At 33.9% G+C, this 13,242-nt stretch overlaps 1 protein-coding gene across 1 annotated transcript; it reads left to right on the top strand.

The window, feature by feature from the left end:
• The first annotated feature begins 1,958 nt into the window (after positions 1–1,958).
• On the top strand, positions 1,959–12,738 carry olfch1 (olfactory receptor C family, h1). The gene is made up of 7 exons (XM_026288225.1): positions 1,959–1,981; positions 9,486–9,623; positions 9,802–10,090; positions 10,191–11,012; positions 11,124–11,351; positions 11,447–11,570; positions 11,831–12,738. The coding sequence occupies exons 2-7, from the start codon at positions 9,487–9,489 to the stop codon at positions 12,736–12,738; spliced, it is 2,508 nt and encodes an 835-aa protein (XP_026144010.1). The 5' UTR covers positions 1,959–1,981; position 9,486.
• The last annotated feature ends 504 nt before the right edge of the window (positions 12,739–13,242 follow it).

The raw sequence follows: 13,242 nt of genomic DNA, 5'->3' as shown, positions 1-13,242 counted from the left end.
TATATGCGATTAAAATGCGATTAATTTCGATTAATTAATTACAAAGCCTCTAATGAATTAGATTATTTTTTTTAATCGAGTCCTGGCCCTAATATAAACCTTTTCTCATTATTATTATTTATCTGGGTAATCATTTTATATGAACCTGTCATTTTTAACTTATTGAGAAAAATGCTTACCGTTATTAACAGCTTCGGGTTCATCACAAACAAACAACACACCCTCATCAACTGTAAGAATGGTGGTAAAGTTATTGGTTTTATTATTAGATATTGAATAGTTAATAAAATAAAGTTGTAAAATACATAACTCTTCAAGGATCTGTTCCAAACCTTCATCGAAATCCTGATTCTCAAAACCACCCAGAGATCACCCACGAGACGTTAAACAAATATTCACTTTAAAATATATTTTAATAATTTAGATATAAAACTCACCCTGGTAGTTGTCTGCCATTGTTTCGTCAATTGTTGGATTTGTAACATAGCACGGCTTGAAGTTAATTTGCAGGTAATGAGCATGACAAAACTTTTAGTTTTTAAAGGTGGGTAGCCCTGTGGGCATCTCTTGAGAGCACCTCTAAAATCTAATAAACTTCAGTAGAGATGTCCCTAATAACATAAATCTTTAATACGCATACATGTATAACGTTGATTTATTTTTAGAGCTTGACTGAATGTATCCGTTACCTGCATGATCTACACCAGACACCGTCTGGCCTTTATCACATATCCTGGTGCGTAAAGACGGCCTTTCATCTCGACGGGGTAGATACGGCATTAACTTTGATTGTTTGAAATGCACAAATTTTTAACAACTCCAAAATCAATTCGATGATATCTGTTTAGCGTTTCTCCCCACAAAATATTGTGAATCATTTGTGTTTAAAAGTTATTCTGTCTTACATTGTAAATCAAAGATCTTAATAAGTCAAAGTCTTAATAAGTAAAACAATCTCATATGTGTGTGTGTGTGTGTGTGTGTGTGTCGAGGCTTGAAAAATCAAGGTATGTGTGTTTGTATGGTATGCTTGCATGGATGCTTGAAAAATAATAAATGTAATTATATTAAAACTAAAAATGTCCTATATATATATATATATATATATATATATATATATATATATATATATATATATATATATATATATATATATATATATACCATCCTCTCTGTCTTGTTAAAACGTACATTGGGGTCTTTGAGTGGATGTTTTTTTTTGGGCGGTTAAATGATACAGATCCCTTGAAATTAGTTAGTTTCACAATCCAGTAATCACACAGACGCCAGATGCCGGACACATTCACGTTTCAATGCACAACTTGAGATGCTGTTTTCTTTCCAGTCCTATTGTTAAACCGAGTACTTTTAATTACATATGTCTGGCTTATTTACTAGATAACACGACACAAGCGCGGCAGAAGGAAAGTGTGTGTGAGATTGTTTGTACATGTGTTTGTATTTGTATGTTTGGGTATATTTACGTGTATTTATGCTTTTTGTATATTTGTGTGTGTGTGTGTGTGTGTGTGTTTGTATTGAGGCTTCAAAAATCAAGGTACGTGTGTTTGTATGCCATGTTTGCATTGGTGTTTGAAAAATCACCTTGTGAATAAAAATAATAAATGTAATTAAAATAAAACTGTTTTTTTTTTTTTAGGCGGTTAAATGACAGATCTCAAATATTTTTTTTTTTCAACGATGACTTAAAAAAAATTGACTAAAAATAAATAAAAATCGGTATAGGCCTACATAATTTAAAAGTAAAATTTGGTCTTATGTTTAAACGGATATAAAGTTTTCACTAATTAAGAACTGATGTCTATTTTTTAAAGACTACTTAGTTGAATCATTTTAACATACATTTAAATCTATTTGATGCTACTGTCACGCCTCCAGCATTAGAGAGGGCCGGGCTGTAGGAGTGGCTTTTCCGAAGCATTCCCAAGCCTCATTCTAAGGCCCCGTCCACACGGAGACGGTGCCAGACCAGTATGTGGCGCTGTAATTCTGCCACAGAGATACACTAAAAACAGAGAAGAAGACTTGGACTATGCTCATAAACCTTGCGCGTGGTACACATGCGAACATGGAACAATACATTTATTAATCAGTGTTAATGTTAGTTAATAAAAAGACAATCGTTCAGTGTTTGTTCATGTTTTTGTTGCTGTTACGTGACGTAGAGGTGTCTGACTAGGGGGGAGATGTGAGCTGATGACGTCATCGTTTCAGAAAATATACGGATTAGCCGTACAGACGAAAACGCAAAGACGGCGTTTTCAAATTTATCCACCTTGGGACCCGGTTTAAAAAAATAGCAGTTTCACCTTATGGAAACGCCAGATCCGTGTGGACGAAACGCCTATCCGATAAAAAATGTGTGCTTATTCACAGAAACGCATCTCCATGTGGACGGGGCCTAAGTATATCAGCGATGCTGTGAGGTCGATTCAATGGAGATGCCGTAACACTTTGCTGGGAGATCTTTTTTTCTTTTGTTTAACTCTGTCAGTAACAGTCTCGATTTTTAAAACTGTAGTTAGTGGTAGAGTACATCATAGATTTGACAAGTATCTTGTCTGATGTATTTTATTTTAGATCCGTGTAAATGCCTACCATCTTTTTTTCTTTTGTTTTAACTTTTCACCCAGCGTGACAAACACCAACTTTTCTGGTTTGTATCGTTGCTTTACATTCGCTTCTTTTTCTTAAGTTTGAGGTAATGTACAAATGCTATAAAACTCTGTAACCTAGTTTTCTAACTGGTAACAAACCTTAAAAGTTTTTAAATTGTAATGCTACAAGCTCTCACATCTTTTCCACGTGTTGCTTAACGAAACGTTTCTGATAGTTTTGGCTTGTTTGGTTGTTTTAGATAAATAACCAGTAACCTAGTTTTCTTTTTATTTAATTTGTAACAACTTTAACACAATGTTTTACACTTTTCCAACTACAAAAATGATCATTACATTGTTTCCATTTCATCTGTGTTTATAACCTTTTTCTTGAAGTACACTGTGTATTTAATGAAAGCTTCCCTTATACCATTTTCACAATTTCACATTTTAATGTTTAAAAAAAAAGCACACTTCCCAATGCAAAAAAAAACTTTTCTCTCCCACCGAAATGCCTTCTCAGGTTCATAATTAGGGCACTGGGCTGTACAGGCAGGGAAGGGGAGGAGGGTGTCCAGACAGGTGTCCAGAACAGATGGCTTTTATTACCCTCATCAATAAAATTTTTGGAGACAAGCCGCACTATACTCTCTCTATTGTTCAATAAACGCAAATCACCCCAGTTCACCATTGATTAAACATAGTAAAACTATAGGATCAACTTGTGGCAGAAATGGTCTAATCTTTTCGAGTTGTTTTTAAATTTTTCACACAACTTATCGCAGCACTTCAAAGCTTTGAGTATTACCGAATTTGAAAGATATTTTTAACTTGAAGATATTTGTTCATCTTTCATAGGTTTCCCCCATGTATAAAACTAAAAGTTTCATAATGTAGGAAAGCTAACAATTATTTAAAAATACAAAAATATATTAAATTACCACTAGAAGATGGCTGCAGAGAAGTACTTATAGGCCATCTCCACTCCCTAATAAAAAAAAAAATATATATATATATATATATATATATATATATATATATATATATATATATATATATATATATATATATATTTAGACATTTTGAATGACCATACACTGTAAAAAATGTACTGTAGAATTTACAGGATTTTACTGGCAAAAAAGTTGCCAATAAAATCCTGTAAAAAAAGATGTTAATTGCTGTAAAATGGATTACAGGACATTACTGCAAAGCAAATAACAGTTAATTGCTGTATGTGAAATACAGTAGTTTGTAGTATTTTTTACAGTAACATTGAATTTTACAAGTAGTTTATTTTACAGCAATATTTTGTAAATTCTCTAAAGTACTGTATTTACCTGGCAAAAAAGTTGCCAATAAAGTCCTGTAAATATATTTTACAGCATTTTTTTGTAATTTTATTAAATTACAGTATTTAACTGGCAACAAAAGTTGCCAATAAAATCATGTAAACACCCCTAAATACAATATGATGTTGTAATAATTTAACAATGAAACTGCATTAAAGAATAATTTTAAAAGTAAACTATAAAATACTGATATAAATGCATTATCATGAGCTTAATATTAATATTATCTTAATATTTTTACAAATGAATGAAAACCAAGTCAATGATGATGCAAATAAGTATTTATTAAAACTGGCAGAAAGACATTGCATGGCTTTTACTGGTAAAATAAAATGTTCAGTCTTTCAACAGTTAAATCTTATCATAAAAATAGCATAGCATCACAAATAACTGTTTAAAAAAAGCCATATTCAGAGTAGAACATTAACTTTCTATAAAAATGAAGGTCAATCAACAGAATTTGTATAATTTTTTTAAACATTTAAACATTGTAAAAATATATGTTTTAAAGAAAAAGATTCAAATAAAATGCTGGAATCAACATTAAATCACAAATTCTGTTGTTTGAGCTTATGTTCTATCAAATTAAGAATAGTCCTGCAAAAGACAATGTAATAAATACATACTGAAAGTCCATCAACTTTCTGAGATGAGCACACACATTTTCTGAGACTTTTCCACTTGTTTTGCCTCTATGTGTCCGTCTTGTATCCAGTGAGTGTTGTGTTTCCATGAAAACATCTGCACATAAAAACAAGCATCAGGATAAAGTTATGTATCAAATGAAACTAGCTCAATAAAATAAATGTCAAAATGCCACTTAAACAATACAATCAGCATTTACCAGTACTTAAAAGGTTACTCCACCCCAAAATGAAAATCTTACCATTAATCACTTACCTCCATGTCGTTCCAAACCCGTAAAAGCTTTGTTCGTCTTCGGAACACAATTTAAGATATTCTGAATGGAACTGGGAAGATTGTGACTGTCCCATAGACTCTCCAGTAAATACCACTGTCAAGGCCCAGAAAAGTATGAAAGACATCATCAGAATAGTCCATCAGTGGTTCAATCGTTATGAAGCGACGACAATATTTTTTGTATGGAAAGAAACAATTAGTCTCCTCTGTGTCAGTGTAGTGCCATTTTGGGAAAGTATCTGTTGGACACACACTACATAGCCTGTTCTGTGTCAGCTGGGTCACATGGACACGCTTTCTAAGTTTATTTACGCTTTGGTTTGAACGAAAACAGCTATGTTGAATAAAGTTGTTCTTTTTGTATTCTGACAATCCTTTTCATACTTTTCTGGGCTTAGACATTGTTAATTGTTTGGCTGTCAGTGGGACAGACGCAAGCCTCCCGGTTCTCATCTGAAATATCTAAAATTGTGTACCGAAGATGAACATAGCTTTTACGGGTTTGGAACAACATTAACAGTTAACAGTGATGAATGACTACATTTCATTTTGAATAAGTAACCTTTTTCGCGAATGAAATTACTCAGAGATGTATAAAGTACTAGAGAACCATACTTGAGTAGTACAAGTGCTCTATCAAAAAAGTGACTTGAGTAGAAGTAGAAGTGCTCTTTAAGCACCACACTTAAGTAGAAGTACTAAAGTATTCAACATTTTTTGTACTTAAGTATTGCAAGTAGTCTATTTTAAAATTTACTACTCAAGTACTGAAAGTAAAAGTAGAAGTATTGTGTTATGTAGCTATTAAAGAAAATAGTCAAAAGTTTGAACATATTGTTTTTACTATTTCAAATGATTAACCTAAAGGACAGTCACAATTCCTTTGACTGTAACTTCTTGTAAACAAAAAAACGGTTACTAGGGTTAGTTCGCAAAATGAAAAATCATTTGCAAAATGATGTCATTGATAACTTACCCTCATGTTGTTTCAAACCCGTAAGACATCAGAGGGTCATTTAGAATTTTTTGAAGCATCGAAAATACATTTTGGTCAAAAAATAGCAAAAACTACGACTTTATTCAGCATTGTCTTCTCTTCCGTGTCTGTTGTAAGACAGTTAAAAACAAAGCAGTTTGTGATATCTGGTTCGCGAACGAATCATTCGATGTAACCGGATCTTTTTGAAACAGTTCACCAAATCGAACTGAATCGTTTTAAACAGTTCGCGTCTCCAATACGCATTAATCCACAGATGAATTAAGCTTAACTTGTTTAATGTGTCTGACACTCCCTCTGAGTTAAAACAAACCAATATCCCGGAGTAATTTATTGACTCAAACAGTACACTGACTGAACTGATGTGAAGAGAGAACTGAAGATGAACACCGAGCCGAGCCAGATAATGACTCGTTCACGAGTCAAGAACCGTTTCTGTCAGACGCGTCCGATTCGTGAACTGATGAGCTGATGATACTGCGCATGTGTGATTTAGCGTGAAGCAAACCGACACACAGAGCGTCTGGAACCGAACTGATTCTTTTGGTGATTGATTCTGAACTGATTCTTAATGTTATGAGCCAATGTGCAGTCAACGCCAATGACGCCATTGCATCGAGCGCAAAAGAATCGGTGAACTGTTTTCTTCAACTGGTTTACTGAATCGAACTGTCAGAAAGAACTAACGTTACTGGTCATCCGAAAACCGATGCAACCGGTTCTTGACTCGTGAACGAGTCATTATCTGGCTCGGCTCGGTGTTCATCTCTCTCTTCACAGCAGTTCAGTCAGCACGCGCAGTCTCGCTTGATTCGCTCAATGATGTGCCAGCTTCATCAAACCTGCCATCTACAGTTCTGGCAGTGGTTTGTAATGGAATGATTCGTAACATCATAATTGTAACGAGTAACGATGCAGCACATAAAAAAAATATCGGAGTAAAAGTATTAAACTCAGCGAAAATATGTACCGAAGTAAAAGTGGAAGTAGGAGAAACAAATAATACTCTAGTAAAGTACAGATACCGCCTTTTAGTACTTAAGTACAGTAGTGAAGTAGTTCTACTTCGTTACTATACATCTCTGAAATTACTTAAGTTAAACTTGTTACCTTTGAAACAATTAATGTGTGCAAAAGATGCCTGCTCCCGGGACGCACAATGTAGAGGTATGAATTCACAACCATCTGACCCTCAAATAGTCAAAAGCCACTGGGTAGACCTGAAATGAATAAATATAAGCAATAATGTAACCTACAATGCAGTATTTCAATATAAAATGTAATCTAAATTACAAGTTTATCAAATTATTTAAATAATTAATATATTACCTAATAAAATCAGCTTCAGAGTCTTGAAGCATCGAACATTTCTCCACATCAGCTGCTATTCTTTGCACCTACAAGACATAAAGAAAATAATCTTGTGATTTCTTTAAAGCATTATGTACTGTAAATGAGACCAAAATTAACACCCCAAAAGGCATATATGTTAGAATAAACAAACTATTATAAATTATATAATTTATAATTATAAATTGTAATATTACATTTTAGAACTGTACCACCAATCAAATTAAATAATTAACAGTGCAAAATTATATGAAATTTGAAAATAGAATTAGTAAATGTTGGAAAAATGCAATGCTACTTATAAACTAATCCGCCATTAGGTGGCAGTAAATAACTTAATGAGGGAATCAACTGAGTCATTCATTGAACCGATCCGTTCAAAAAGGTGAATCATTTAGCGAAAGTTTGGAGAGTTTTGATTTGAGAATCAGCAAAATAGTTTTGCTTTGGTCTTTGTTTGGAACTATATTCGTCGGTGAAATACAACAACAGTTAATATTGTGTCTAAAAAAGTAAGTAACTGGTTAACTAATTGTTTATTGAACTATGCTATGCTATGCTATGATAGCAATTCCCAGTTTACTGCACAGAAGTTACCAAGGCCACTAAATGTCAGGATAGGAGGCTATTGTGACATGAAGTCGCTTATAGATTAACTTAAATAAATATAAAAGGTTACATTTCTTAAGTATAATTAAGTGAACTTACCAGGAATTATGAATAAAGCCTCTTATCTTCAATCGTTCTCATTATCCAGTCGGCTGGGTTTCTGAATTTGAATGATGCGCGCGCAATCCCATAATGCCACACTACAGTAAGTTAGTGTAGGAAACACCTGCTTCTTGTAAATGAATTACAGTTGACGTGGAAATATACTGTTAACAACTGTAAAACATTATTTGACCCATAATGCATTGCGAATTACAGCTGCATCTTGTAAAATGTTTATACAGTAAAATTCTGTAAAATTTTGCTGTAGAAACTACAGCAATTTTTTACCGTGTAATAAAAGTACATTTTATCAGATGTAATATATTACATGTACTCTGATAAACGTCTCAGACATTTTTTAGAATGAATGTAAAACTGCTTCTATTTGACATCTTAGAGACGTCCTGCAGAAGTAAATGCAGACATCAAATAGATGTCTCTGAGATGTACATATGCGATTAGGGTGAGTGCTTTACTGTCAGGTGCTGGAGCCACCTTCCGTAGAACATAATGGACTAGTGCTGGTGTCCTCAAATATTAGTCTTGAGACTTGCAATGTTTTGCAAAATCAGAAAAGTCATATTACAATATTCTACAATATTCTAACAATATTGTTAGAAGAATGTTGTCTGTGGTATATTTTCACAGCAAAAAAAAATAAGAAATGCCACAAACATCACCACAATTATTTTAGAAAAACAGCAGCAAAATCAGTCATTTTAGGCCATAAAAATCAGAAAAAGTTCAACAAAATCCTGGAGGGACTGAATATTCTGTGTCAGCTGGGTCACATGGACACGCTTTCTATGTTTATTTACGCTTTGATTTGAACGAAAACAGCTATGATAACGACTTTGTTGAATAAAGTTGTTCTTTTTGTTTTCTTTGCATAAAAAAAATATTCTTGTAGCTTCATAACATAATGGAGTAGTGCTGGTGTCCTCAAATATTAGTCTCGAGACTTGCAATGTTTTGCAAAATCAGAAAAGTCATAATATTGTTAGAAGAATGTTGTCTGTGGTATATTTTCACAGCAAAACAATAAGAAATGCCACAAACATCACCACAATTATTTTAGAAAAACAGCAGCAAAATCAGTCATTTTAGGCCATAAAAATCAGAAAAAGTTAAACAAAATCTATATATTATTAAAATAAAAATAAAAATATATATATTATTATTTTTTGCATTTGCATTGGTATTTTACATAAAAGCAGGTTTCATGATTTTTAAACAAATAAAAAATAAAATTTTTACCATACAGTTTGGTCTGTAATTTGACAAAATCAATGGTAAACGAGAAAGGTAAGGGTACCTGTACAACATAATGACATCACTGGCATTTGAAAGATTTACACCACTTTAATACATAACTTGATTTTTCATGAGCTCATAATGAGTCTGATAAACACTATATAAACAAACTTGTCATCATCAGATGAGTAAGGGAGGGCGCAGAGTCTCTGTAATGCTTGTCTTTGGGTTCTTGCTGCTTTGCAGCATTAAAACAAAGGGGGAAACAAAGGTTAACTGTAGTATGATAGGGAAACCAGAGTACCCCTTGCTGTCCAAGGATGGAGACATAATCATCGGAGGAGCTTTTTCAATTCACAGCAAAATACATTTTGAAATGCCATCCTTTAGAGAAAAACCCCATCGCCTAATGTGCACCAGGTTTGTTAATTCTTTGCTTCTGTGTTATTAATTTTACAGTGTAAATATATATGACCTATGTTATAGATTTTATTTTGTAGGATTTTTATTACTATTCCCAATCAGTTGTTCATTTGTAACAAGACAAACCATATTACAAAATCTCTCTCCCCCCACCCCCCCTCTATCTCCCTCTCAGCCTTAATTTGAGAGAATTCCGTTTTGCTCAGACCATGATCTTTGCCATTGAAGAAATTAATAGCAAGCCAAGCTTACTGCCAAACATTTCGATTGGATACCAAATATTTGACAGCTGCGGTTCCACATTAGCCTCTATGAGATCATCAGTGGCTCTGATAAATGGTCAGGAGTTGACAGCAGAACACATATGCTCTGGAAAAACAGCAGTAAAAGCCATAATTGGAGAATCTGAGTCTTCCTCAACCATTGTACTGTCCAGAATAACAGGGCCCTTCAGAATTCCTGTGGTGAAATACATAGAATAAATAAACAAAATAAATATTACAAGATATTTAAAGATACAAATAAATATGTTTTCTTGTTATTTTCATCTTTTCTGTTTGACAGATAAGCCATTTTGCTACCTGTGCCTGCCTCAGCAACAGAAAGCAGTTTCCGTCTTTCTTCAGAACTATTCCCAGTGATTTCCACCAAAGCAGAGCTCTAGCACAACTAGTCAAACATTTTGGATGGACATGGATTGGAGCAGTGAGAAGTGACAATGACTATGGAAACAACGGCATGGCAACCTTTGTAGAGGTAGCAGAGAGAGAAGGAGTATGCATTGAATATTCAGAGGCCATGTCAAGGACCAATTCCAAAGAGAAGATTGCTAAGGTTGTTGAAGTAATAAAAAAGGGCACTGCTAAAGTTCTTGTGGCATTTTTGGCACAGGGTGAAATGGATGTGTTACTGGAGGAGATTATCAGACAGAATGTAACCGGGCTACAGTGGGTAGGCAGTGAATCCTGGATTACAGCAAGATACTTGGCAACTAGAATTGTTTCAAAAGTCCTTGGTGGTGCAGTTGGTTTTACAATTAGCAAGTCAAAAATTCCAGGCTTGAAGGAATTTCTCCTTAAGGTCAATCCATCTCAAAACCCTTCAAACGCTCTTTTGAGGGAATTTTGGGAGATGGCATTTGGATGCCGTATCTTTCCTACAATCAGCTCTAAAACTGAGTATGAGAAGTTTTGTAATGGGTCTGAGAATCTGAGTAATGTGAGTAATGAGTTTACAGATGTATCAGAGCTAAGGATTTCAAATAATGTATATAAGGCAATTTATGCTATAGCTAATGCTTTGCATAACACATTGGCTTGCAAAACTTCAAACATTGCACCTGAAACCATAACATGTGGAACAAAGGATTTAATAGTTTCCAGCCAAGTAAGTAAATCTTTCATTTATTTATTTATTTATTTATTTATTATTATTATTATTATTATTATTATTATTTAATATCTAACACATTTTAACAGTGTTTTGAAATGGTCACAGGTAATGCATTCCCTTCAAAATGTTAATTTCACAATGGCCTCGGGTGAGATGATTTACTTTGACAAAAATGGAGACACTATGGCAAGATATGAACTAATAAACTGGCAGAAAAATGGAGCAGGGGAAACAACTTTTGTTACTATAGGACACTATGATGCCTCACTACCCAATGAACAGCAGTTTGTCATGAATTCTATCAATATAGTTTGGGCAGGAGACAGTCACACGGTATGTACAACATAAAACCATTATACTGATTACTTAAGTTAGTGACAAACAATTAAAAATAAGTGTAACAAAGTAAGAATTTGTAAATATGGCAGAAACCGAGTTCAGTGTGTAGTGAGAGCTGCCAGCCAGGTTTCAGACAAGCTGTGATGAAAGGGAGACCAGTATGCTGCTTTGAATGTTTGCGGTGCCCTTCTGGAGAAATCAGCAGTACTACTGGTGAGATGACCAGCATTTTGATACATAAAGATACATACACATTTGAAGTGGATCAAAACCTTTAATCAAAGCTGTCCAAAAACCTAAAACCAAAATGTGTTCTTGTCTCAGGATAAATTTGATAGCCTTTTTTTAATCCTTTTCATATGTTGATTACTTGTGTTGATATATATATATGCTTGTTTGATTTCATCTAATTAACAAAAATAAATAAATACAATGTGTGTATAAGAATGTTATGCTCTATTTGTCTTTTTTAGATTCTGCTGAATGCATCAAATGTCCTTTAGAGCACTGGTCAAATGAAAACCACAGTATGTGTGTTCTCAAGAAAGTGGAGTTCCTTTCATTTGAGGAAAACATGGGAATACTTTTGACTGCATTCTCATTAACTGGGGTGTCTTTAACAATTGCAGTTGCACTGATGTTTTACCACTTCATAGACACTCCCCTTGTGAAGGCTAGCAATACAGAGCTAAGCTTTCTACTCCTTTTCTCACTCTCTCTGTGTTTTCTCTGTTCACTCACTTTTATTGGTCAGCCTACTGAGTGGTCCTGTATGTTGCGCCACACAGCATTTGGGATCACTTTCGCCCTTTGTATGTCTTGTGTTCTGGCAAGGACAATAGCAGTGGTAATGGCCTTCAAGGCCACTGTGCCCAGTACAAGTGTTCCTCAGTGTACATTGCCCTTACAAAGAGTTAGTGTTTTCTGTTGCACTTTTTTCCAGGTAATAATATGTACTGTGTGGCTGGTATTAGCCCCTCCAATCCCATATAAAAATATTACCCATTCATTAGATACAATAATACTTGAATGTGATCTAGGATCAGCTATAGGGTTCTGGGCTGTGCTTGGTTATATCGGTTTGCTGTCTGTTTGCTGTTTCATTTTGGCTTTTCTAGCTCGAAAGCTGCCTGATAACTTTAATGAAGCGAAATTCATCACGTTCAGTCTGCTAATATTCTGTGCTGTTTGGATCACCTTTATCCCAGCTTATGTCAGTTCTCCCGGAAAGTTTACTGTAGCTGTGGAGATATTTGCCATCTTAGCCTCTAGTTTTGGCTTATTATTCTGTATATTTACACCAAAATGCTACATTATCTTACTCAAGCCAGAGCAAAACACAAGGAAACATATCATAGGCAAAAACCATAATAAATCATAATAAACTTTCACTGCCACTTTCAAAGTAGTTTACCTTAGGACCATGCAAGGACCATACATAAATAATGTATTTAAATATATAAATAAATTAATTGACTTCCAAGAATTCATTCACAAATGAAAGACCCATCCCATAGTATTATGTAAATACACAAACACGGAATCCTTAATTGTCTATATTATAACACCTTTATTAATTTGAATGAATTCTTAATTAATTCTAAAATGTATAAATGTAAACATGTTGTAATTGGGGAACTATTTATCTCTGATTAAAAAATACATTTCAAAACTACAGCTTTTGTGCTTTTCTGTGTTTAATATTATTATTATTAGAGTTAGGCCTATACCTGTAGTAGACACCATACATTAGGAGACAAGATTTTAACCAATGACTATTTTAGTAAGTAATAAAGTAAATAAACCACAGTCAAACACAAATACACTATGAACTGTTTATCACTACTAACCCCTTTTGTTGTAATGTTTAAATCTACGAAACATA

This window comes from Carassius auratus, chromosome 18 (assembly GCF_003368295.1).
Source record: "Carassius auratus strain Wakin chromosome 18, ASM336829v1, whole genome shotgun sequence".
Lineage (NCBI taxonomy): Eukaryota > Metazoa > Chordata > Actinopteri > Cypriniformes > Cyprinidae > Carassius > Carassius auratus.
Note: the sequence above shows the minus strand (reverse complement) of the source record. Positions and strands in the feature narration are given on the sequence as shown.

Coding starts and splice junctions, on each gene's coding strand:
- olfch1 (XM_026288225.1), top strand. CDS start 9,487: ATGATAGGGAAACCAGAGTACCCCTTGCTGTCCAAGGATGGAGACATA. Junction 10,091..10,190: donor GGCCCTTCAGAATTCCTGTG/GTGAAATACATA, acceptor TCTGTTTGACAG/ATAAGCCATTTTGCTACCTG. Junction 11,013..11,123: donor ATTTAATAGTTTCCAGCCAA/GTAAGTAAATCT, acceptor AAATGGTCACAG/GTAATGCATTCCCTTCAAAA.